The sequence below is a fragment of the Anser anser genome, assembly GCF_964211835.1.
Source record: "Anser anser genome assembly, chromosome: 10".
In the NCBI taxonomy this organism is placed as follows: Eukaryota; Metazoa; Chordata; class Aves; order Anseriformes; family Anatidae; genus Anser; species Anser anser.
The window spans coordinates 17597897-17624977 of NC_139730.1; the positions used below are offsets into that span (position 1 = coordinate 17597897).

At 37.4% G+C, this 27081-nt stretch overlaps 1 protein-coding gene and 1 long non-coding RNA gene across 10 annotated transcripts in view; both read left to right on the forward strand.

Moving 5' to 3' along the window:
• THSD4 (thrombospondin type 1 domain containing 4) overlaps positions 1–23635 on the forward strand; it is a 300889-nt gene extending 277254 nt beyond the window's left edge. For all 9 annotated transcript variants that reach the window (XM_083851128.1, XM_083851127.1, XM_083851129.1 and 6 more), the window contains 5 exons: positions 1913–2086; positions 11662–11835; positions 14440–14619; positions 16890–17034; positions 18576–23635. In XM_083851128.1, coding sequence (XP_083707254.1) covers positions 1913–2086; positions 11662–11835; positions 14440–14619; positions 16890–17034; positions 18576–18718 — 816 coding nt within the window. In that variant the 3' untranslated portion in view covers positions 18719–23635. The remainder of the gene's footprint in view (positions 1–1912; positions 2087–11661; positions 11836–14439; positions 14620–16889; positions 17035–18575) is intronic.
• A 2034-nt stretch (positions 23636–25669) lies between these two features.
• Positions 25670–27081, forward strand: part of LOC310905207 — a 53133-nt gene continuing 51721 nt past the window's right edge. Inside the window, exons 1-2 of the long non-coding RNA XR_014588861.1 lie at positions 25670–25917; positions 26929–27008. This is a non-coding gene — a long non-coding RNA (uncharacterized lncRNA). The remainder of the gene's footprint in view (positions 25918–26928; positions 27009–27081) is intronic.

Sequence of the window (27081 nt, forward strand, 5' to 3'; positions counted from 1 at the left end):
TGGTGTGTTAGGTGTAGTGATAAATAAGTCTCTTTTCAGTTAGCCACAAAGCAAAGCAAAAAAAAATTCATAGAAGTGCTGAATTATGTGGGTGGATAGTACTTGAAAAATTGCAGCTTAACACCAAACCTAAACCTTCTTTCTCCTTTCTATTTAAGAGCTTCATTGCTCCTAATTCCCCAGTTATGTGCTGGAATGCGTGTGGCATCCATGGGCTAGCTGCATTGCCAGTAGAAGCACAGCTTTCTGTCCACACAGTCATGGTAGGCTAAGGAGTCATGCCACAGACTTTATGTGGCTTTGATCTGCATGGGTTAATTCCTTAAATTTCTGCATTTCTGAGGTTAATGGGGGCATTATTAACCCCTGAGTCATGAAATATTGGTGATGTGTTGAGATATTTCAGAGATAAAAAACATAAATACGTAGCCAGACAAATGTAAGGCTATGTATTCACCATGTTTTAAAATTTGTCTGGGGCTAAAGGACAGTAGACCTGCTCTTAAGAAAACAATCAAAACTTTACCTTTGTGTTGCCCCTAAGAAAAGAGTAGATGGCTTATGTGTTATTACATTTTGAGAAGTATTTCAGTGTGCAGACAGCCTTCAGAGCTTTACTGCTTATAGTGAATCAACATAAACAAATATTTTAGAAATTGTAGCTGGTTGAATATAGGAATAATCCCAGTAAAATTCTGTGATTAATTTCCTCTTGGAAGTAGAATTAAAGTTTTTGGCATGTGGAAGACTCACTTATAAGGAAAGAAGCAATTGCATTTGGAAACTGTGTTTTCAGCAGAACATTTATTTTAGTTTGTTCTTGTTGAAGTACAATTAGGTTTTTGCTCTAGAGACAGGTCTGTGATCTGAAAAGTAAACCCATCTTAAGATTTTAGTGTGCTGACCATTTTTCCTGGCATACAAATGTAAAAAACTTCGATCAAAATGAAGAAATAGCATTGTAACAATTTTAAGTTTGAAGGCCAGACTTTGAGAGTAACCCCTGGTCAAATCACCGCTTTTTTGACAAAGAACGGGGTAGTTGTTTTTAATAGCATTTTCCTGTGTAATGACTTGCTTCATGCATCTGGTCTGGGTTTTGGCAAGTGTTCTAGAGTGAACAGTTGAAGAAGTAACTGCATGCTGAAGGTAAGATCTTTAAGGTATTTTGCTGTAAGGAATCTATTTTATGTAATAACTTGGACATGTAAATATAGTAGACATGCTTAAGCATTTGAAAGTAAAGGAAGAACAATGAGGTTGCCTTTGCAATCTCAACTAACTATCCTTGTGCGTAGGTATTCAGGTCTTTAATCTCCAGATTCCCAGAGACTTTTCCACATTAATTCTGGAGTGTTTACAGGACCCATCAAAACATATCATGCATACACAGAATATAAAATAATGTTCTCTTTTTTTTCTTGAAGATCCGGATGCTTCATGTCCCCAGGCAGAGACATTGATACCTGTCAGTGTTCTCTGAGATTGACGAAAAGAGAGCAGGGGAATAAGGCCTGAACTTTGAAGAGGGATTCAAAAGTTGTTTTTCTTTGCATTTCCCTTGCTTCATATCTGTATATAGATCAAGATCAAAATTATGCAGAGTATGTCAGCCTGCTATTCACATACCAGCAGTTCAATTTGATTAGGTACAGCATGGCTCACTGATGATAGGATTTGCTTTTTTTGTTTTCCAAATGTATCTACATAGTATACTGTAGAATGCTACAGACTGAAAATATGGTTTTGAAACTACTAACATGTTTTTATTCCCTATTCCTAACAATCTAAAATAGTTCTGTAGCTTCTGTGGATGTGTTAGTAGGAATAAATGAGCTGTACATTTTCAGCTCCATAAAAAACCGTGAGAATTACAGCCCAGAGTCCTGATACAACCTACCATTTGTTACAGTGTTCAGTACCTTGTGGAGTGGGGCAGAGGACCCGAGATGTGAAATGTGTCAGCAACCTTGGAGACATTGTTGATGATGAGGAATGTAACATGAAGCTGCGGCCAAATGATATTGAGAACTGTGATATGGGACCCTGTGCTAAGAGCTGGTTCCTTACAGAATGGAGTGACAGGGTAAGGCTTCCCATTATCTCCGTGTGCTGCCAAATCTTCCGAAACAACTTAGGTGCATCAGAATTAAAAAATACATACATATAGAGGTATAAAAGGAGTGATCTTATTTTCCATGTTTACATTTGATCTGTGAAACAGGCAAGAGCAAACAGAAAATAATGATCCCACAGGCATTGGGCAAGACTCTGGGTGCATGGCCAAACATCTGGATTTAGAACTGGATCTGTGTCTGAACTTCCCAAAATACTGTGTGCTGAGATTTATTATTCTGCCTTGCTTAACCCTGAGTCTCAAGCTTCAGATTTTAAAAGTTTCCCTACTGTTTTTTTTAAGTGGTGGAGGTTTGAGGCCTGATGTTTGGCTTTAAGTTGAAACCATAAAACAATTTTCCTATACCTGTGAAAACAGAGGAACAACTTCACAAGTTCAGTCAAGGTAGATTCAGATTTTCTGTATTTCACAAACACAAATGTATTTTTTGATTCCAGTGAGTCTGATTCCCAGCATGAAAGCAATAAAAAGAGTGGTGATTTACCTTGTTTCATGACTGGGCTCAGAGAGTATGTTCAACGGTGATATTCATATGCATGGGCTAAGACAAGCCTGGTATTTTGGTCCCTCTCATGGATTCTTGTGTATCAGGTTTAATCTATAGACAAGGTGAGCTTCCAGTCTATATAATATACTGGTAATATTTCCCTTTTCTTTGACTGGTTGTTTTGGCAGGCAAATAATCTCATTTATCATAGAAACTGTAAGATTTCTTAACTTCACTGATTCATTATTTAAATGCTTTAAATGCATCTTTGACAACTAGGATTGTCTGGCTCAAAGGTTACATGCTAGTTTGGGTGCTGAAAAGATTTACATTATGTTTCATATGCAGAAAAGGGGGGAGGAACTTAACAAATCAGACAAGTACCTGGTATGTCACATAATTTTAAAAAGGCTGATCAAACTTTGCTACAGTTAGACGCTGGTAAAACTTTCAGCCTCCAGACAACTCAAGTAGATTTTATGAAGAAAAAAAATCTTTATACACTAGTAAGTCTTTGTTGTTATCGTTTAAACTTTCTTTTCCCAGTTTTTGTGTACTCAGTGTACATTCTTGCACAGCATGGACAGAAAGGTACCAGTTGAATTACAGATATTAGTACAAATGGCAAAGATTTTCCTGTAGTATTTATGGCAGTGCCTTTTATTTTTACCTTTTAGAGCCATTCTTTTTACAGTGCTATTAAAGTGCTATTTACAAGGGAGAAAGAAAAATGCATTCTATCCTCAAAGATGATCTTTCTTGGGCAAAGAAAAGAAAAAGACCCCCATTTTCAGCTACTCTCAGCTCGTGGGGTTCTACCAGATAAAGCAGATATATTCCAGTGAAGACCATAGCATCAGTTTTTTCTTCATCATCCTACACTGATATTTTGTAAACTGCAGAATTAAAAGTACTTTTTGTAGCTGGATGTTGGAACTGTAAAATGTTATTATGCTTACTTATGTGTGTTAAATGAGACATAGATGTGAAGCAGGTAATGTGGAAAATGTTGGAGTTTTTTTCTTATTGCAAATGTTTTAGGGTCAGAGAGTAAATAATGGTGTTTTTTTTCTTCTCAGCTTTTATAAGTGAACTAATTAATTAATTCCAAATGCTTGCTACTGTAACTGGCATTATTCACCATTACTTCTGCCAGCAATCAGTTTGGAGTTTGATTCACAAAGAGAGTGAAAGGAACAGGTCATTTTGCCGGGGGGGGGAATAGACTCCAAATGGAGTGTGCAGAATCTTCAAAGGTTCATACATACCTAACAAGGATGTTCAGAGACCTTTAATGGCAGTGGTTCCAATGAAAGCGGAATGTGGGAATAATCAATAGTATTGCGTAGCAGGGCTTTGGCCATTAGCTTTCTGACTCTACCTCTTACTGCCTGTTTTCTAGAATCAGACCTTTTTCTTTGTATAGAAGTATGTTTCTGTTGAAGGATACTTAAGGGGAGCGTTCTGTCATGGAATGGAAATGGGCAACCCCAGGTGTATGGGCTTTCTATGTGCAATTTCCCCAAACAATTCTTTAAAAAAAAATCCTTTAAGCCAAGCGACATTTCAGCAATAAACATAGACCTGTGATGGGTGGCCCACAAATGGTTCAGATAAGCAGCCAGAAGTTCAGATGCTTAAAGAAAACTTGTTCAAACCTCTTGAGTCTGCAAAACTGTGGTGGAAATCTCACAAGAACAGGTCTTCTTTGTGAGATTTATTACATGCCTACTTCACGCCCCAGCTGGAAATACCACAGAACAGTCTTTTCTATAGTATTTTGACATTTCAGCTGTGGCTAGGAAGAAGAAAAAGAACCTGTCATAATTTTTGAGAACGCTGGAACTCTAAAATGGTTGAGTTCAAACTCGATTACAGTCGTAAGAGAAGTCATACAGTCATAAGGCCTGATCTGTACTTTTCTGAACCCATTTTGCTAACACTTGATGTCTACTGATGCATGTGCAGCAAGTAGAGATCCCAGAGATCTGTCAAAGATCAGTTAAGCCCATACTTTCTCTTTCAGCAAGGTATATATCAAACTTCCACATGCGGATTTATATGATACATGGAGCATTTCAATATAGATTTGGTCAATTAGCGAAACATCAGGAAAAACAGTACAGTAACATTAAAACGACAATTGTCTTTACTACTGACATGTTAAAATTCACAGTTTAATAACTGATACATATTTCTGCAGAATGTGACAAAGGTATTCTTTAAAACAGAGTAGAAGAGATGAATAGTCATATCTGAGTTTTAAGAAAAAGGCAGGCTCTGGTTTAGGATTGGTGAATGAATTTTTTTTCTTATTTTATGGAAACCTTTCAAAGTTTTAATTGATGCAAACTCATTTTAGTTCCCATCTTCATTAATAGTGTTTTGGGTTCTAAATTGGAAGATTCTGTAATTAACACATCCTAAATGTAACTACAATATAGTATATGTGCACCCAAAAACTGCAGGCTACATATAGAGTTATGTGTAGCAGTTCTGTCTTCTTCCCAGGGAGAATTGTGCGTAGCTTTTCTCCATTAAGCACACTTGGCTGCCTTCTCACCAAATGGGCATCGGAGTCCAGTGTATGTATGTTATACACACTGTTTTACCTGCAAAGCCTATGAGCTGCACGGCTAACCATGTGCACACTGTAATGTTTCCAATGGACCATGTAAAGGAAGGAAGGAAAGCAATTTATCCTTAAGAAACAAACTGTTATTTTTCTGAAAATTATAAGTTCTGCTTTGAAGAAGTTGTAGACACCATTTTTTACTCCTTTCAGTGGGAAAGAAAGAGTAGAGGTTATAAGTCTCTAGCAGCAGAGTAAGGCTCATCTTACTTTGTACGTGCCCGTATGTACATTTATTTCTCTGTCTTCAGTACAAATGAAGAGAATTAATTTAAGTTTCATGGCTTTGTCTTGTACACAATCCTTAACACCCTTTGCCTTTAAACAATCTGGGCAAACCTTTGTGAAGACCTCCCTGGGTAGCCTACTGCTTAACGTGCGGCACGCCCAACGCCGCCGCCGCACGGGTTCGATTCCCGCCCAGGGTGGTCACCTCTTCCTCTGCTCCCACCCTCCTTTTGGGCCCCTCGCTACAAGAAGGACATGGAGGTGCTCGAGAGAGTCCAGAGAAGGGCGACCAAGCTGGTGAGGGGTCTGGAGAACAAGTCTGACGAGGAGCGGCTGAGGGAGCTGGGGTTGTCCAGCCTGGAGAAGAGGAGGCTCAGGGGCGACCTTATCGCTCTCTATAGGTACCTTAAAGGAGGCTGTAGAGAGGTGGGGGTTGGTCTGTTCTCCCACGTGCCTGGTGACAGGACGAGGGGGAATGGGCTAAAGTTGGGGAGGTTTAGGTTGGATGTTAGGAAGAACTTCTTTACTGAAAGGGTTGTTAGGCATTGGAATGGGCTGCCCAGGGAGGTGGTTGAGTCGGCATCCCTGGAGGTCTTTAAGAGACTTTTAGATGTAGAGCTTAGTGATATGGTTTAGTGTAGGACTTGTTAGTGTTAGGTCAGAGGTTGGACTAGGTGATCTTGGAGGTCTCTTCCAACCTAGATGATTCTGTGATTCTGTGAAGTACTAAAGTGCATTTGTGGAAAGATGGCTTCCTGTCTCATAATTGACTTAGGAAGTCAGGTTAAAACTGCAGAGCCACCAAACTGCATCCTTTAATCAGCAGAGTAAACCTGGTGAACCTTACTGAACTCGGCAGCAAAATTGGATTGATGGGGGTAGATGAGATCCTTGCAAACATTTCACAACTGATTTTTTGATAGCTCTAATTGCTGGAAAGGTTACTTCTACTATGGGTCAGAAGCAGGAAACTGTATCCTCCTGATTTACAGCAATGGGAAATTCACCAATGTTTTCTGCCAACTATCCGGAGCATTCCCTTCTTGCATTTTTGTTTATTCCTCATTGCCATCTACTTTGTTGATTTGTTTCTCATTTGATTTAGAGCATATTTGGAAAAGAAGCCAAAATACAAACAATTGTTACACATTAATGAGATTCTGAGGCCAAAATAAAATGTAAGAAAGAAAGAAAAAAAAAGTTCTACCTCGGGGAACAAAATCTGAACTGATCAAATGCATGCTCTGGGTTTCAGTCATTTTTAAAAGGAGAAACAGCAATGCTTCTATAGTAGCTTTCATTAGAGAATTACAGTATGCTTCATAAAAATCAATGCTTTATTCCTCTCACTCCTAAAACATTTCCTAGCATGTACTGGTCAGCTTCTTGACCAGTCAAAGGTGTGGAACCACAAAAGCGTATTGTACCTCACACTCCTCTTTCACTGGTCTTTATTTAAATCTGGATAGCTCAAGTACAATCTCCTGGATCCTGAACAGATAAAAGCAAAGAGACCACCATGGAGCTTGTGCAATTTTTAGCTATTTTTGATTATCCAGTTTAAAATTTAAAACAACTTAAAATATCCCTTTACATGGTTTTCATGTGGAAATCATATGGAAGTTGAAGTTTTGCATTCTGTGTGCATAAATTTGTAACTAACTTCATGATTTGCAATGAAACGTATAGCCAGGAGAGTTTTGAAGAAGACATGGATAGGATGGCCAAAACCTACAGATAATTTATTTTTTCTTCTCCCCAGCTGATCTCTCTTTGCCACAATTCATCTGCTTTAGACTTTATAAACAACATGTAACTGCCAAAAGTAAACTGGTTTGTTTAAAGGCAGATAGGAGAGTTCTGGCGAGTGCACGCTTCTGTCATATCTTTGGTTTTAAAAGAAAGACAGGCAACTTAATACTGGAAGTTATGCACAGAGATTAGAATTACAGTAGGGCATGCTAGTATTTCATCACAGAGCAATGACATTAAGAACAAAGATAAATAGTGTTCACAAATGCTACTTAAAAATACATATTTCCCAATATGTGTGTAACCTACTGTTTCAGGTCTCCCAGAAATCAAATTCTGGAAAGTAATTTATTTATTTTTTTTACTAAATCAGATCATGTATGGAGACACTGCCATTTGCAAGGGTGAATGCTTTAAAAACTATTGTTGTATTATTTCTATTATGCCCACCACTCTATTTCTATTCACCTATCAAAAGCCTCACATAAGCCTTCTCCTAGTTTTGGGAAATGTAATGTATGGAGCGCACAGCCTTTTAGTAGTACAGTGACCAAGATTTTCTCTTAGCTGTCCAACTAGCCTCATTCAGGCAAATCTGGGCCATCATACAGAGCCCTCTCTTTGCTTTTCACCTGTAGCCCACTTCTTTGAATGTGATTGAATACATTTGAAAACATTTAATGTCTTCTCTTTTTTATCTCCTAGGGAAGTTAGGTTTGTCCATACACTCAGGTGAACTAGCTTTGCTAGCACTCCAAAGTGGGAGTAAAAACCAGCTCCGGAAGCTTTCTCATCAGGGTCAATTTTTCAAGCCTATCCCTGCAGTGACATATGTAATCTCCTCCTGGACTTTGAACTTGGATAGCTAAGGATGACTTGTTAACTTTCTTCACAGATGTGCTCTATAGGGTTTTAGATAAATAGATAAAATAAAGTGTGATAAAATAAATAAAGTGTGACAGACAAATCCTGTACAAATAGGGAAACATTTTACAAGAACTAATTTGGCTGGTTTTTAAAAACTTTATTAAAGCTAGCAATGATGCTGAGACCTGGGCAAAAAAACCTCTGGACTAGGTTGGTAGGATTGTTGCTGCTTCTTTCCCATGAGCTGTACTTGTAGTCCCAGTTGAAGGCAAAGACTTGTACTGGTACATCACTCAAAAGGAACTGGCATAGTTAAAGGGTTTTACTTGCTTTGCCACTCCATGTGGATGGGACAAAAATTCAGGCTTTCACTTGCAGTTTTTCAATTTTGCAGGAACTAGCCTTATTTTCCTGGGCTGCTGTTACAGTTGTTTTCTGACACTGGATTCTTTCTTTATCCTTTTTTTTTTTTTTTAATGGGAATGGAAAGCTTCTAAAACTCAACTGATGAGGAACGGACATCGAGAAGAGAGAAAATGACAAACTCCTTAAAATTAGGGAGGGTGTTCCGCAGACTAACATTTTTGAGGGAATTTGTGCCAATTAAAACAAGAAAATGAAACAAAATATCTTTAATAATAGGACCAGAAAAGAGAAGTTGCAGATCATAGAAGTTCCTTTCAGGTTTTGTAAGGAAACATGTCGTACAGTGTTAGGTTATGGCAGTTGCTGTGTATTAATGTAACAAATCAAAGGCACAAAATTGACAATAGTGGGTGTGTCAATTGCAGAAACCGAAGGGAGAGGATTTATTATCCAAACACTCCCTACTCCCTGCCTTGGGCTTTGGAAATCATGGCTTTCACACAGAAGATTTTTACTTGAAGGAAGAAGAAAAAAAGAAAAAACAAATACTTAACTCAGAAACATTCACATTTAGGTTTGCTGTGTAAATCCTTTGAGTGTAGTTAATCTGTAGTAAAATCTTGCAGCAGAGGGTGGGACTACCCTATGCCTTCCCATTTGGAATTTCCTTTGTTATTTGATATGTAAGCCTCGTTCATGCATAATCATTTAAAACATAAGACTGGAGATTTTCTGGATTAATTTATAGACTAAACTTGTTCTCAGCTCTGTTTGTTTGCAAAGCAGGAAAACAAATTAGATTCTCAAATGAAAATTACTTAGAAATAAGAAAAGTATTTGCAGAGTATATGCATATTTCTCTATGCATAATGTAATTGAACTTCCCTGGGATAAAATATGAACAGACAGAAAACTTATTTTAGTACAGTGGGTTTGAAAGGCAGCCATTTATGGGGCTCAGTTAAACAGTTTACCTAGGAGTGGAACATTTTGAAATCGGTTTAGTTTAGTTTTAGTTTACATAAAAGGAAAATGTTCAGTACTTAGCACAATGTACATCATTTTGGTATTTCCAAGATGCTGTCCGTTTACTTTGAAAAGACCTCCTCAGACATCAAATGTGGTTTGCTGAGGAGCTGAGTCTATTTCACACATTGATATGAAAGTGGAAAATTTTGTTGTGCACCACCAACAAAAAACATGCGGTTCATTGTGCTACTTACAAGAATCATTTAAGAGACACTCAATTATTTGATCTTGTAGATGGGGGAAGTGCAGTTTTTTACTACTCCATTGGAGTACATAAGCAACGCTTTAAATTTTGAACTCCTAGTTATTTCCAGAACTGTATCTTGTTAAAAAATGTACAAGTTGTACAGGTAAAACATGTAAAAAGCTTAATCACCTTTTTGGCTTTCTAGGGATTCCATTTCAGCAAAGAGTTTGTTCTTCTATTGAATATCTTGTGAAAGAAACTGACTTCGTGGAAGGAAAACTATTTTCCAATACTGTATCTGTGGAATAAATATGACATGACTACATATTTCACACAACCAGTATTCCTTGGTGTGTGGTTAAAGACTGGTTTGCAGCCAATTGTACATTCAGTGCCTGGTGTCTCTGGGAGATGGTGAGCAATTGTAGTGGTTAGGCCTGTTATTGATAGTGGCACCTGCTGTTCTGTAGTTGAACTATTGGATGGGAAACCTTTATATTATAATTGCCAATGGAAGCCAGCTTAAGCCAGTGGGCAGTTCTGTGTCTCATTATCAGTTCTCTTCAAATTTTTCTTTCTTTTATTTAAAACATAAAAACGTCCCAGATTCACATTGATTCCATTCACATTGATCCCATTGATTCACAAGGGATGTTCTGTTCATTACGGAAGTAATGCCTAACTATGCCTAACTTTTCCTAACTTATTACTTGGTATGTTAAAAATAAGATGGAAACATCAATCAAATATATCTTTTCTCCCATATACTGCATATTTACTTGTGGTTTTCTTTACATGTGTAATATAATTGCTTGTAATTGCTAAATTCAATTACATATACGTATCTTTCAGCAAGCTGCACATTTTTTCTTTATTTTCATGGTCTAGAGATGAAATGACAAATGTGTTTTCAAAGAAAAGAAAACGAAGATTAAGAAAGAAAGAAGGAACAACAACAACAACAAAAAACAGTTAACACATGAATTGCTTATCTCCCAGGCACGTTTGCTTTTTAAATATCAACAGTTTGATGCTGCCCAGAACAGTGGAATGTGAGACTTTCCCACTGAAGTAGGTGAATGACCAAGCTATAAGGGCACAAAGAGTCATGATAAATGGAATTTATCCTGCATGATTTATGGGTCATATGCATACCATCTCCAAATATGTGACATACACTCTGCATATCACTATTTAATACAAGCTTTCATAATTTAGCAGTGAAAAGTTGAGAAAGATGAATATTAGTTACTGGCCACCTCTGCTGCTAAAACCATAGTAAAGAACTTACAATTGAAACAGGGAGAGCAATAAGTAGTGGCCATTACAATTATTTGTAGAGGATTTACCCGAGTCTCTGGAAACTACCTGTTTTCTACTTTATTGTGCTCTCATACTCTGTCAGCAACCTATATGGAAAAGTTCCAGGATGCACTATGCAGTCATTTTGCTACCAATATCAGCAGCACTCAATGCCAGTAGCCCTCAGATCTTCCTCACCTCATCCTTTTAACCAGTGTAAGAATTCACCGGGCTAACAGCTTGAACAGTCAGAGGGGAAACTCACAGAACAATTCATAGGCCGAAACATAACTGCTCCCTGAAAAGCTTCTTGTTGAAATTATCACCTCTCAGATGCGTTAACTGGTATGCCAAAAGATGAATAAAATTAAAATTGAAAGAATTAACAGATAGGGAGAAGGAAGGAAAACTAAACAAGCTATTAAAAACCTATAAGAAATTTCTTTCTTTCCTAATCATTCAGGTTCTCTCATTTGTGATTATGAAGGACAGGTACTATTTGTACTGTATTTAGAGGTGTGAAACCATAAGATTATTTGCTACAATTGAATTACAAGTGAAAATAATTGACGTTACATGCATTCATCTATTTTCCATGGTTGTTTCACTGCACATTTCATTGTGCAGTCTGGAGGATGGACTAGTGAACACCTGTTATGTCTTCTGCTCCCCAGTGTTCTGCAGAATGTGGTGATGGGGTCCGTACACGTTCAGTGGTTTGTATGACCAACCATGTCAGCAGTTTGCCTCTGGAAGGCTGTGGCAATAACAGACCCTCTGAAACAACTCCCTGTAACAATGGACCCTGCGCTGGTAAAGTGGAGTGGTTTGCTGGGAGCTGGACACAGGTAAGCTCCACATCTAACACGCGTTTGTTTTCTGTTGGCATTTTAATCCTTTCCATACAAGGAAGATCTGTGCCATAAGGTATTTCTGCATCTCTGTGGAATGTTTGGATAAGTGTTGTTTTTTGTTTTGTTTTTTTTTTCTTCTGTATTTTACTGAGATAATGTTCAATGTTTCAGGATGGTTCTTTTCCTCTATACCTTAATTTTTGTTTCTCATCTACTGACCCAGTATATTTATAAAATGAGAGACATCAGAAAGCTGCCCAGCATATTCAAAGGAATGCAAAAGTAAGAGATTTACACCTATTAAGTTAGATCGTTTGTGATGGATACCTGTGGGATGTGTATAGGCAATAGCCAAAGGATGCACAATAAGACAAAAGCAGTGGCTAAAACCAAAAGTTGGCTTCTGTTTTGCTGTGCTGAAGTTTGTGATGATAAGTGAAATGAATTAGTGGCCAGTATCCTGGTGCTCTTTCTTTACGGTAAATTATTTCCTTCATCCACATCTCAATGTTCTTTCTCATTCTTACTAAACACTTCTGCTGTCAGGAGCAAAGGAATTTCAGAAGCTGTCAGCTGGTGCCCAGTCATTTATGTCCCTCTAATTTAAGTAGGCTCTAACATAACCCAGAGAGCCTTTTGGACTGCTGATACCAGCATTTCATCAGGTTGTTAGGGAAAAGTCTCTTGGCTGTGCTGTTAACTCACTGCATTTCAGATTGCAGCTGGTAAGGAGTTGGAAATTAAACTGGTACAGCTGAGATGGAGATTACATGCAAATGCTTCCAAGTGTAAGTGATAATTATTTGTGTTGTATGAGAGTAATAATAAATTCAGATTTAAAACATACTTTGCTGCAGTTTTAATAACTGGTAAAGTCTGGGCCTTGTTAGTTACACTTATCCATGCAGGTGAATAGGAACTTTGTACCCTATTACCATAGAGAGAAATGTACACTAAGGTTATCCTAACTCTCCCCATTCTGTACTGAATAAGAAAGTTTCTTTCCTTTACAATTTCCTGTTCTTTTAAGCCTAATTCACCTTCTTTCTTTGTATGAGATTGCATTCTGTTTGATGCATACCAGTTATACAAAGTGTTCACTGTATAGTATGTGAAAGAAGTGCCTGACAACGTCTGTTCTACCAGCCAAATCCTGACTTTAAATACCATAATGAAAGCAGACAGTCAGTAGACCAAAGCAGGGAGCATTGGTGGATGACGTTTTGCATTGTGCTCCATTAGAGCTGAGGCTAAGTGTTAAGATAGTGTCTGTTGGAAGAAGTGCTAAAAGAGAGCAGTGACAGAGATGTTCAGTGTTAAAGAAAATGGAGTTACATTACTTACTGTAGAATTTATTTAGGTGCAGTCATCTTGAGGTTTTTCATTCATCTCAAAAGTTTTTATGGGTATCTGGTAAAGGGATTGTAAATTCCACACAAAGTATTAAAAATAGTAATAATAACACTTGATTGTTTTAGGTTAGAATAAGCCTTTGAAAATCATGGCCCTTTATGCAACATAGAAATCAATATAGCACTGGAATAATCTTCTAAAAAAACATTTTAAAAGTGCCAGTAACAATGTTATGTGTGCATTTAACCTTTAAATGGGCAATAAGAGTCTGTGAGAGTAAAATTTGCTTTTTGGAATTGGAACCAACACTGCATCACATCGATATTTGCAAACACAAAAAGAACACCCTGGCAGATCAAGGCATTTTCTAAAAACCACACCATGTGGGGATTTGTAAAACTGCAGAACTGTGCTCTAACCTTATAACCTCAAAGGTTCAGTGCATGCAATCCTGCTTCGGTCAGAAGCAGTAACACTGTATATGGAGAAAGTAAGTTATGCTCCTCTTTTTATTAGAAAAATTAAAATCAATTTCCTTTTGTAGCTACAGGTAGATGAAAGTTCTAGATTTCTCTAAAAGCACAGTTGTAGTCATATCTCTTATTTTTAACAATAATTAGAAAAGCATTTTCAGTCTTTTGTACCATTTGGAATAAAAATGAATAGAAGTACAGTTTACACTGTAAGCATTTTTAAGATTTATAATTAAATGTATAATACCCAAAACATATAGTCATTATTCACTTGATGAATTAAGTCATTACTATATCCTGTAGCATTTTCTTGTACTAGTTCCTAACTGGCACTTCTGGGTACTATGGTAGTACTACATAAATATAATAACAACCCAAGCATTATCTAGGCTACTATTCTGGGTCTGAGGGATAAAAACCCTACGGCAGGTACCAAAGGAATGTTTTACCCTTTGCCCTTCTCCTTAAGTCATACATATGCCAGAGATGGAAGGAAAGATATAGTTAACTTTACTGAGGAAAGAGCCTATTAAAAGAAGGAAATAAATTTTGTTTGAAGGTGTCTTAATATGTATCCAAAAATAGCAAATAAACAATGCTTTATAAATTTAGGTGATGAGTATTAATTTAAAGGGCAAGTATATGCATCTGTATGCATGAATGTTCTTTTATTTTAGGAACAAATAACATGGACAAATAAGTTACTTCAGAACCAAGTTGAAGAACCTAAGTAGAATAACAAATTCCACCATTTTTTTGTTCTCTGATACAGTGCTCTATTGAATGTGGCAGTGGAACTCAACAGAGAGAAGTAATTTGTGTTAGGAAAACTGAAGGCCATTTTGATGTTTTGAACCCCTATGAATGTTCATATTTGGAAAGACCTCCCAGCCAGCAATCCTGCTACCTCAAACCGTGTGGATCTAAGTGGTTTCATACAGAATGGAGCACAGTAAGTCTACCATGCTCTTCTACATCTGGTTTTGTTTGATGCATCTTTTTCTATGTATATTGAAAGGGAACACCATTTGGATAAAACTGTTGATCATGAAATAGGGCTTAATCTTTCACAGGAGTGATACTGCAAGGAAAGCATACTCTTCAGCAGCCAGTGGAGTTTATGCTTCATCTTGAGTTCCCTTAGTCAGGAACCTTTGGGAAAATCTTCATTCAAGTGACATAAAAGATAGAAATTTTATTGTTTTCCTTGCTCAGTTATTTGACTATCCCAATGGCAGCTCTAGAAAGTAGAAAAGAAGGTAGAGTGTTTTTAACAAAAATAAATCAGCTGAAGAAAAAACGGATTTTTCTTCCCTATTTTGCAGGTGTGTATAGATAGTTATTTGAAGAACAAAGATCCAAATTATGCTCATGGTAAAACCATGTAGATTGAAGTATCTCCTTTGATGTTGCTGGAAATTCTTTGAATTCTTTACTGTTAGTTTAGTTCAAATGACTTTCATTAGGAAACCCATTTTCAAATGTGAACCTGCTAGTGTGTAACCACAAAAGATCCAGACGTACATCCACAGGACACAGCATATATATATATTTTCACTTTCAGAAAGAATCTGCTCTTTTTCAGGCATGGAAGAAAGAAACTGCTAAAAATCAGAATCTGATAGGTATTTAGAGATCACTGGCTACTGTTTAAGTGCCTACTTCCTAGGAATTGTCTTAAAGTCGTTAAAGGTCTAAGCCTTTGTGACCATCTTCTTCATTGTGCAAATACGTATGGTAGCCGAGGGTTTCTGAGATCATACTCTAAGCATTTTTCAGTTGTCTTTCTGATACTGTTACTGTTATTAATGGAGTATGTAGTATTTCTTACCGTTTGACATGAAAAGAAATGATTTGGAGACTAGTTGTGAGCAGAATAGCAGGTTCAGAGCCCTCTATACTAGGTTTTGAAACTCTCCAGTTCTTATCTTCGACAGACTTCTTATATGATCCAGAATAAATGGCACAGTCCCTTCAGTCATGGAGATTTAATGGTTGGCTAATGCAAAATGCTGGGTTTTGTATATAGTATGTTGTATGTAACTTCTAAATTCTGTCTTGGTTCCATTTAAAGTGCTTAAGATCTCTACGGATCTGAATGGAACGTTTTATTGTTAGATATGGGATAATTACAATATTCTATACAGGCACGTAATGAGTAATTATATTAAAAAAAAAAAAACTAAGTGTTTTATTACTGTTTCTGAAGGTCTGTGTCTTTTCTGAATTGCAGAAGCGTTGTACTCCAAAATCAAAGGATAATTCAAGACTATATTATAGGCAATATTTTAGTTTGCTACAATATCTGTTTTTATGTTAGTGATAAGTTGTTTTTATAAAGTTAGGGAAAAAAATATGCCAAAAAAAAAGTCTGAAAACATTCTGATTACTTTGGGGTTATTAAAGTTTCAATAATTATAAATGATCCAGGTTTAATGAAGCTTGTGAGCATTTAGGTCAAACTGGACACTGAGCCTGAAAGACCTCACTCAGGCAAAAATTTTTAAAGTCAACAGGGGATTTGCTTCAATGTTAATCTGTGTAATAATTGATTTTGAAAATGCCAGGACAAGCAAGTACAAAAGTCTTTGGCTTCAGAACAGATTTTCAAGGAACACAGAAATATTTTCTTCAGAAATTAAAGGAAACCTATAATGCTTATTAAAATCGCTGTGCTGAAAGAATTGGAAAATAATTGAGCACTAGACAAAAGGCAATTAAAATGATTCCTGATTGTATATAAATGGAGGTAAAAATGGCAGTGGAGACCGGTGCAGTCAAGTAGTCAAGTCAAAGTTCAGTATAGGAAGTTCTTAAATAAGAAATGTGTGAACCCTGTGGAAAGAGTAGATTTGGGAGATATATATAAATAAGCAGAAGAAAACAAGACTAATTAGACTAACAAGACTAACCAACAACACAAATTAGAGAAGCAAGAAGCTAACAAGTTCAGAAAGGGAAAGATTCTTGCATGCTTTCAGTGGAAGTCCATTATGTTTCTTTGTTCAGTTGCTCCCCCTATAGACAAGAACGTTTTTGAACCTTCAAAGGTAATTTCACCTGTATGTTGAGGACTAGTTAAAAAACAAAAAACTACAGCAGTGGTGAAGTTGATAAAAGGCTGCAGTGATTATATCTGTATCTGGGTTTCAGGTCCCTGTTTTTATCTCTATATTTGCACATTGCATGCAGTCTTCATGAACTTCAGCTTTTGTGTTTCAGTGTTCCAAATCCTGTGAAGGAGGATTTAGAGTTCGAGAGGTACGATGTCTATCAGATGACATGACAACCAGTACTCAGTGTGATCCACAGCTTAAACCTGAAGAAAAAGAACCATGTAACACACAAGACTGTATCCCTGAAATAGGTACGGTAGAGAAACTTTGTGTTTTAACTATGGAACTCCATCTAGTGGATAAAATACCTAATAATCATGCACAAGTTTTAGAGTTTATTTTCTTTCTAAAGTCCAGAGGTTTGTTTTAATACAAAGTATGGCTCTTTTCTGTGATGTGAAAGTAGGTTTCCACTTCTGATTTAAAATGTTTTCCTTGAAGCATTGAAGAAAGTGGCTTACTTTTGAAGTTGCTGAGAATGTGAGAAATCCGCTTCTGTGAAAACAACAAATAGAGGTGTTTTTAAGCAGCCTCCTTGCATTCTGAAATGTTTCTCTTGGCAGAGTCTTTGAAAAACAACAACAAAAAGGTCATGCATCATATACTGTGTTTGGTAACAGCTTCTATAAGAAACAATAACATTATGGATATTTAATATAAGAACATAAATAGCAAAATACTGTTTTTCTTGATTATGAACTTCCAGTGTGGCTTAAACATTTTTCCTCAAGATTTTCAAGCCTTAAACTAAGACATTATGGGCAATTTAGAAATAGTATTTTATATGTGGTATATACACACATCAAATTTTATTATCAAGCATTGAAATTAATCGTTCTTCTCCTCCAGATTTAATTTTAACAGTAACGAGAATGCTAGGGAAAGGAAGATGCGAGTATTTAGAAACAATTTGAACTCATATTCCACAATAATTATTTTAACAATTAGAATAATTTTTAACATAATTTAAGATAATTATCTTAAAAGCTGGTATACCTGTAGCATTAAAAATACTTATATTGTGCTACTGTTGTTGTTTCTTCTCTATTTAAAACACGCTTGTTCAGAACTGCTCATTTTTACATCCGATCCTAGCACTTTGACATTTTGTCTTTGTCTTAACACGTGTGTGGTGGACAGTGGTCACCTGATCATACGAAAATACTAGCTGTCACTTAAAAAGTGTTTCTAACCCTGTTGGTTGTAAAGGAAAACCTCAAAATGTGAGCAGACCATATTATAACAGCTTAGAAGATAATGGGGAGTGTTAAGAACACCAACTGTTTTTTGTTTTTTGTTTTTTGTTTATCTGGTTTGGTTTTTATCTGGTTAATTTCAACCAATCACAACATTTGTAACGAAGGTGATGTTTTACTCAGCAGTAGATTATTTTAATTTAGCAGTTGAAAATTAACATTTGCAGGTTCTGGTGCCATCTGTACACTGCTGCAATAGTTTAGTATCTGGGAATCTAAAAATGAAGTGGATAGAGGTACCTAAGTGGAAATACTAGAAATTTCCTGATCATCTTTATTTAAGCCAAATTTTTCAGAAGGAAAAAAAAATTAATGAACAGTGTATATGGGGATAGGTACATTTAATCTGTGTTTTTGTGTATCTTGATTAAATGTGGAAAATCTTCAATCAATTTGCATAGGTAGCCTATTTTAACCTGACAATGAATGTTTGAATAGAGGTTAAAGGATTTTACACGGTAAAGGAAAGGGGATTGGTTGCCTGTTATTCCACTGTTATTTTCTTCAGTTTCTTTTCTCTTCCTTTTTCTCCACAGATGAGAACTGCAAAGATAAATACTACAATTGCAATGTGGTGGTTCAGGCCCGGCTTTGTGTCTACACCTATTACAAAACAGCTTGTTGTGCATCCTGTACGCGTGTGGCAAATAGACAATCAGGGTTTCTAGGACGCAGATAACAAATACTCTTCTCAAAGCAGCAATGTCAGTCTTCAGATGGAGCTTGAACAGTGTTACTGTTTTGACTACAGCAGGTTTTCGCTTCTTAAAGAGATGGTTTTTGTATTGCTGTGTGCATCAAGACACCGCACCATTTCAGTTACACTTATTGTGCAGTTATGTCTTTTTTAAAAAGTTTGTTGTAAAACCATGATCTTTTTAAAGCATTAATTTTTAATGATAATATTCTTTGCACCTGCTCATCGGATAATTATTTTAAAAATATACCAGCCTTACTATTGTGAAATTATTGTTAAAAAAAAAAATCAGTCATAGGCAATTACTGGAGATATTTTACCAATGTGGATGCAACTGCTGAGTTATTTTCTGAGTGCTTAACTCTTACTTGGTATTTTGGACTGCCTTAAAGTAATAGACCAAATCAATGAAACATGCACATGACAAGCACTATTTTACAGAGAAACCAGCCCCTTGAAGACTCATTCATGTTCAGTTTCTTAGCACACTAATGTATATTTTTAATTACTTCATTCATAATAAATTATAGTAATGGTTAAACTTTTTCACGTATACTTTTAGCTAACTTCCCGTCCTCAGGTGGCAAATATATGCACACTTGACTGCCAAAATGTGCCTTCATATTTAATTCATAAACTCTTGAAGTTATACTATTCTACTGTATGTTTTTTAAAATACATTACCTACCAGAGTGCCATTAGTGCCTAACCAATTAAGCCTTTAATAACTACAGCTGTCAGTGAGATTTACCAGGAAGGTGAGGAGATTTTGCTGATACTTAAAAAGAAATACACAGAGTGATTGTTTCCACTGGCAAGGTCTCTTTCCTGTAGGGCAGTTTTTCAGTGAATTGATATCTTGCCTGATGTCTTGTCTCTGCACTATTTTTTAACAACTACCATACAAAAGTATTGTGTCCAGACCTTGTCTGGATACATCACCAGTTTCTGAAGCAACCACCAACAGATGCAGACCTCTCTGCTTTATAGTAGTCTGTTATTCTCGGTGTCAGTAGTCTTTGTGAGTGTAGTAGCCAAGTATTTATAAGGAGATCTTACCTGTTGATGTTCTTCAGGTTCTGATCACTTACTACCACGTATTTGTCATTTTTGCTTCATTCCATGTTTCATCCATCAGATCTTTTAATACCACTCCCTTTATAGTACTCAAGAATAGCTTTTCTTAGACCTAAAGTTAGGTGGTGATTTTTCATTTCTGCAATTACTAGACTCAGCCTTAGGATGTGCTGAAGGTAAATAGATCACGTTGTGCAGGGCAGAAGAAAGCTTTTGCGTTATCTGCACATTCTCTAGGTTTTACCTGTGAGGTCTTTCAAATGTGTAAATAAGGCTGAGGGAAGAAAGAAACACCTCTGCTCATTCAACTGTTTATTACAGCATATTGCTTTTAAGTTCATGATATCTAACTGTGCATCTATTTCTAAGGTGCTTGGTGCCTGAATTGAAAAGCAGCTTTAATAATGTATGTTAAGCCACTCCCAGTGATGCGGTAGTAGAGTGATTAATGTGTCCTGCTAATGATTAGAGGCATGTTTGAACTTCATTCTGGATTTGTGCTAGAGCTCATCCCAGATGATCCATCTGTAAGTGTTCATCTGTTTTTATTTTGTTCTTACTGCTTGGGTGGAGACAATGCGGAAGAGAGAATGGGCCGCAGGGAGGCAAAGGTTTCTGGGCATGCTACTTACTAGTCACACCAGTTCATGTACTGGAAGCTACAGGCACAGAAAGGTAGAACACCTCTAGTCTAAAGTCTGCCTTGGACTGAGACAAACCTTAGATTTTTTGATTCAGTCACTTACGAAGAATGTATTTCAGCCATGATGAACTGTAGTGTTTGGCTAAATGAAATTAAGAAGTGTTTCCCCTAAACTTTGAAGTATTTGTGATTATAAACCATTAACGTTATTGGCTGTTTCTGTATACTTTGGTTTGGGCTTTTTCACTGTAATTAATTGATGTAAGCCCTTTAGAAACAGACATGCTAATTAGAAAACCTTCGATTTTAGTTCACAAAGTTTTTGCAGTCCTACTTCCTTGGATTATGAAAATTTATTCATGAAGATAATTTAAAAATTTGTGGTCATATTTTATATTCATTAAGATTCTTGACCAAAGACTGATACAGGGAAAGTACAGCACAAACAACTCTGGAATCCAGTATTTGTAAATACAGATTTTCATCTCAAAATCTCATTGCAGCAAATCTTCACATAGAGTGCATAATTTTTGCTGTTATCTCTTTTGTGCCAAGGAAGTGTGTCCTGTGAGCTAGAGTGAAATACTTGTACTGAAAACCACGAGGAGAATGAAATACAGAGAAGTAATCAGGTTTGCAAACAATTCATAGACAATCTGCTTGCACACACTCTTGGCTGTGAGACAGCAAGTTAGCAAGTAGACAGGTGATCCTGGTCTTCCATAAAATCTGTTGTTATGCTCTGGAATATAGGGCAATTGGGTTATTTTACAAGGATTATAATCACGTAGGCTCCATTAAGCTGCAACTAAAGTAAACAATTCATGGGAGCTAAATAAGAAAGAATTTATACATACATGTAGTGCTATAACCCTGTATTACTCCTAAGCTATACAGCCTTGTGAATTTCATGCAGTGAATTATGTTTATAGAAACTATATATTTCTTTTTAGTAAAAGGACAGGTTTCAGATATATCAGTTAAAAAAAGATTGCATCACCTAACTGAACATCTGGTGATAAGGAAACTACTAAAGTCTTGCTGAACTTAATCATTTATCATCTCTTCTCATGTTTCAGCATAATCAAAATACTTGTTCCTGAAATATGAACTAATGAACCTTTCTTTCAGCACTTTGATGTAGAAGAACTAATATTACCTACACAAAGTAAGTGCTATGCTAGTATTTCACTGTCACACAAAGTACACTTTTGAAATTGTGACTATAGCATTTGTTTTAATAGAGCAGTATACCAATTTAGGATGATGCCTACAGAGGCCCTGATTTTAATTTCATGATTTTACTGTAAATCAGAGGTGGCATTTGCCTATGTCTCAGTCCTAGAACGTGCCAGTGGTCACCACTGAGGGAGGAAGGTGGAAGCAGCTAATGGCTAGTAGAACCTCCATATGTAAAGTGAGAGTAAAATGTGCTCTCCATGGCTTTTCTTTCCAGTTCATCTCCATCCTGCAGTCCCTCTCTTACACTGACAAGTGTTCTTCTCTTCCTATCTCACCTCCATCCCTTTGTGCTTTGGATGCCAATTTTAAATTTTGCCTGCATTACTGAAAATCCTCAATGGTTTGGTTAAGAATCTGTTAGAAATAAGCCCAGCTATGAAGAGAGCTATATTCCTGCCAGTTCAGTGATTTTTGTGTGTTCTTGTTGGCTAATTTTAAATGCATGATATCAAAATAACTACTGAAAGAGCTCCTGTTCAATGAACCTATGATTACACAACTATTGAAGTATGTATTGGCCCTTTATTCTCAAATCTAACATATATTTAAAAAAACAAACAAACAAAGAAAAAAACTTTACGCTCAAAAAGTAAAAACTTGTCTACATGGTTTTCTTGAGATCTACACTTAGTGTCTGACTAATCTCTTTCTTAGAGCAATGTGGTGTATTAGGCAGATTATTTATGTGCGTGTCTGTATTTGGAACACAAAACATGACATTTTGAACACTGAAAGTAAACTTCCTTTGTTCTTAGCATCAGTTACAAAATATGTTTGTGGGAGCTATATTAGCTATTGCTTAGAAAATGTATTAAAATTGTACCTCCTAATATCTCAAATGATAAATCATCCAGTAATTGTTTTTAGTATAATTTAAAGGAAACTTCTCAGCATTATAATATCTTAATAGGGTGGGTAAAATTCAGACCTGGTGGAAGGAAGAAAGTTTCATTTAAGAGAACTCACACCAGACCTGAACTTGGCTCTTTACTTATCAGCTTTTAGCAACCAAAAGTTACAAATGCAAGTTCCTAATCTTCTATAACACCATTTACTTTACTGGATTACAAAACAAACTACCACTATATTTGGAGAGGAGGGGAGCTTAATTTTGAGAAATCAGTGACCTCACAGTGACAGTCCGTCATTGCTGCTTGCCCTGAACTATTTCGTCTAGGTTGTGTTTGGGTCTCGTGAGACCTAGTCTTGCAATGGCCTTGGCAGGGTGGGTGCATACAAGCTTGTGAACCCCACATTGAAGTCGCTTGGGCTCCACGTGGAGGATCAGGAGGGACTGGAGCCTTAACTCTAAGGATATTTAAACCTGACAAAAAGTGACAAAAAAAAGAAAAAAAAACTTTTATATATTAAAAAAAAATGTCTACTTGACCCTAATAATTGATTTTGGCAGAAGGATATACTTTATTATAACTTATTTTGTTGTTATTTGTAAATACAAGATGTTTATGGGAAATATGTATTCTGAGCTGTGTGTATGGAACAAGCCACTGCACCAAAATAATTCAAATATTTAGAATAGGCAGATTTTTATTAAAAGGGACCTAATATGTATTTATTTACATATATCATTCACATTTTGTCCAGCTCTTTCATTATACTAACCCAGCTTTTATGGAATTTTATAGCACAAGTATTACATATATATTTTTGTATATATGTCATACTGGAAATCCGTAATATAATTTTCTAAACTTTCTGATTAGCCAGTTCCTTGAGTGAATTAAAGGAGGAGTAGAAGCAAATTGCTTTCTGACTCGTTCAGGAATATGTATCCATAGCAATGCACCTGAACCAGAACTGTACAGCATCCTTTTCATATTGTATGCATTTTCTCTTTGATGGAAAAATGTTAACTATTTTTGTTTATGACTAATTTATTTTTTATTATTTGGAAAAATAAAGTAATTCAAGATGAATTTATGTGACATGATTTATTTATTATTTGGTTGATTTGTTTGATTTCTTCCACGGTCATTGTTTCTGGAGAACTAAGCACAAGTATCAACAAAGGTATAATGCACTAAAGGAATCCTTGCTCATGTATTGAGGGGACAAAATACAACCATGCTGCAAAAAGGTTCATAACCAGAACTTTGTTAGAGCTTTGCAAAAGGGATTGCAACATCCTGATAGACTGTCCCTAATGGTAATCACATATATTAGAAATGGGAAAGAAGGCCATTTCCTGGTGTTTTGGGAGCTCCTGTGCAGTTTCTTGCAGGTTTCCTCCCAGTGTATTCTCAACCATATTGTGTGTTTGTAGCATAAGGCTCTGTCACTTCCGTGTCTAGACTCATAGTGGTTTACCAGTAAAAAATTATCAATGTAACTGCAAAATTATCCAAGCCTGGATGCAGCTGAGGTGCAGTCATACCATACATAAGACGATGTTATACATTGTAAAACTAGTATCCTGGGTGCTGAGGGAATGTGCGGGTGAATGCGTAGGTAGAATCTCTGTTGGTAGCTGCTCAAAGATCATAGTTTTTTCCTCCCGATTTGGCATAAGCAGACTAGTAGTGTAGACACCTCATTACAAATTTTATTATAATTCCACTATAAATTAGTGAAATTCTAAGGGAGGAAAAACTATACCTAAACCTTTCTAGAGATCATCAGTTGTTTCATCTTTCTTCTTTGCTGTTGTGAGAAAATCTGTATAGTTGAAGAAAAGTGGAAATTATTTGTTGAGTTATTTGAGTTTGGATTTTGTTCCTGAATTCCAAATTACTAATGAATAGAAAAGGTCAAATTTGGTAGGCACAAAAGGGATGTACTCCTTAGTAATAAATTAAGAACTGTATGCTGTCAGCATGCCAGAGAAAGATGTAGTTTGTTTTAGAAAGTTCCATGTCCAAGCTCATTCATCAATAGATGTTAATAATGAGTTAGAATGTTAGGATATGCATATGATACAGCAATACATGCAATGTCTTGGAACTGGATGCTTCTGGCTAAATAAATAATTTTCACCTTTTAATATGTCAGAGCGTTTCATAGTTTTAAGTGCAGCAATCACACAATACCGGTCATCACAGACCAGTACAATCTGAGGGCACACCAGGTGTTTTCCCTCTGCTCAGCCTTCATTTAAACAATATAGTTTATCGCTTAAACCATACAGTGAAGTTGGTAATGCAGTTTAGTCAGTAATGTTAGCATTTTTGCTGGAGGATTAAATTCTCTTTAATTGTGTTTGTAATTTACATCTTAACAAGGTATTTCCAAAGCAGTGTCTGTAACTGTGGATACAGAAGAGAGCCATGCATGCTTCCTGAGGCACTGGACTTCTGGAGCACAGGGAGCTCTCCCGTGGCTTGCACAAGATTGACACAGCAAAGTCTAAAGCTAAAAGCAAAGTGGATTTATCTATTTTAATTTTTTTATTAAATGCAGAGGTAAGATGTTTTTGTTAGAAGGCAACAACTGCTGTTTTCTGTGTGGAGCAAATGCAAGGAGTAAGCCTTGGGTTGTAACCAGGCAGTTCTCTCCTGGAGGCGTTGGGCAGCTGTCTCACCCTCCCTACCCACCGGCTGAAATCACCCACGTCTCGTTGTGGTGCTTTTAATGCCTGCGGTACGAGCACTGAAAAGCTGCCACTCTTTGAGGAGGGAAGCGTAAACGTGTGGAGTATTACTGCAAGCTAAGTTCGTGTAGCCTACGGACAACACTTCTACACTACAAAACCTGAGTAATTTCGTGCCCGTGAAAAAATCAATTGCAAATCAACAACTGTCCTTTCTACCAGGGGGCAAAGCGCACGTTAACTTTGGCTTTAACGCTGCCCACCGAGGCAGCCCCGCGCCCCAGGAGCGGGTCGGGCAGCACCGGCGGGAAGCCGCGGGCCCCCGCGGCCGCCTCGTGCCCTTGGCGCCCAGCGGCCGGCCCCACCGCGCCAGGCCGCCCCCTCAGGCGAGGCGCGGGCACGCGGCGGCGCGACCGTTGCGCGACCGTTAGGCGGCCCCGCCCCGCGCTGTGGAGAGGCCGGCGGGAGCCCCCGCCCCGGGCGGGCGTTCGGGGAGGCCGCCGGTGTCGGCGGGGCGGGGCGGAGCGGGGCGGTGTTCCTCCTTCCCTCCCTTCCTCCCGCCCACCCTGCCGGCAGAGCGAGCCTCGTAGCGGCCAGAGTTCGGTCACGGCTGCTGGGAAACGCGGCGCTCCTCTCCCCCTCTGGGCGCCGCAGGGGCTGAGGCTCGTTTCTGTAAGTGCGTGATGGACACTTGTCTCGTTAAAAAAAAACAGAACTTGGGTTATTGACCCACAAGCTTCCTTGATAATTAATTACTCGAGTTTCTACCAGAAGTTCTTTACGTTTAAAGTAAAAAATAAAAGTAAAAATAGTAAGAGGAGCAAATGCAGTACTTGTTTTCTCATCCGTGTTCAGAAGCGGTACATCAGCCCCCATGAGGTGACCCTGAAGTGTGGTAAGGCTGTCAGGGCTTTCAGGTCTGGGTAGTGAGGAAGGTTTCATGTTTTCACGTGGTACCTGTTTCTGGCACTAGACAGACGGGGTTCTCCATGTCCCACACCTTGTGTGAAGGGCAGACCTATTGCATGGCTGCCTGTCCTGAGATTAATATTAAAAAAGTTAAAGTTAGGTAAACTGTGGGATTAACCCCTCTAGTGATGAGTTGTCGAATGCCAAGTGCAGATCTTTAATGCCTGACTCCACACCCTGTCTCATCTGTAACTGTAGCTAGCCACAAACTTGTACAAGGAAATGGGAACTGAGGGAAAACATCAAGGGATTATTCATAACATAAAGTCAAATAATTGCTCTTAAAAGAAGCAGAAAGAAAAAAACTTAATTTTGGCTCTCTGCAGATGCAAGTTCCAATAAGGAACAAATACAGAAAGTCAGTGGTATTTCCTGACCTATTTTCTAATATAAATAGACTTATGTGAGCATTGATTGAGAATGTATTGTAACACCTATCCATAAAAGAAGTTTAAAGTTCTTCACTGAACAGTTGAGGTTGGAAGACAGATAATCTACTTCAGCCCCCTGCACCAAACAGGCTTAGCTACAGCAGGTTGCCCAGGGCTGTGTTCAGTCAGGTTTTGAGTATCTCCAAGAATTGAAACTCTACAACAGGCATCCCTGGGCAACCTGTTCCAATGTTCCACCACCCTCACAGGGGTTTTTTTGTGTGTGGGTTGTTGTTTTTTTTTAACATTTTCTTAATTTCAAATGGGATTTCTTTTGTTTCAGTTTGTGCCTACTGCCTCTTGACCTGTCATGGGGCACCCTTGAGAAGAGCCTGGCTCAGCTGTCTCCAGTCATTCACATTGGTAAGATCTCCCCTGAGCCTTCTCTTCTCCACATAGAGCAGTCCCAGGTGTCTTGGCCTCTACTTGTGTGTGA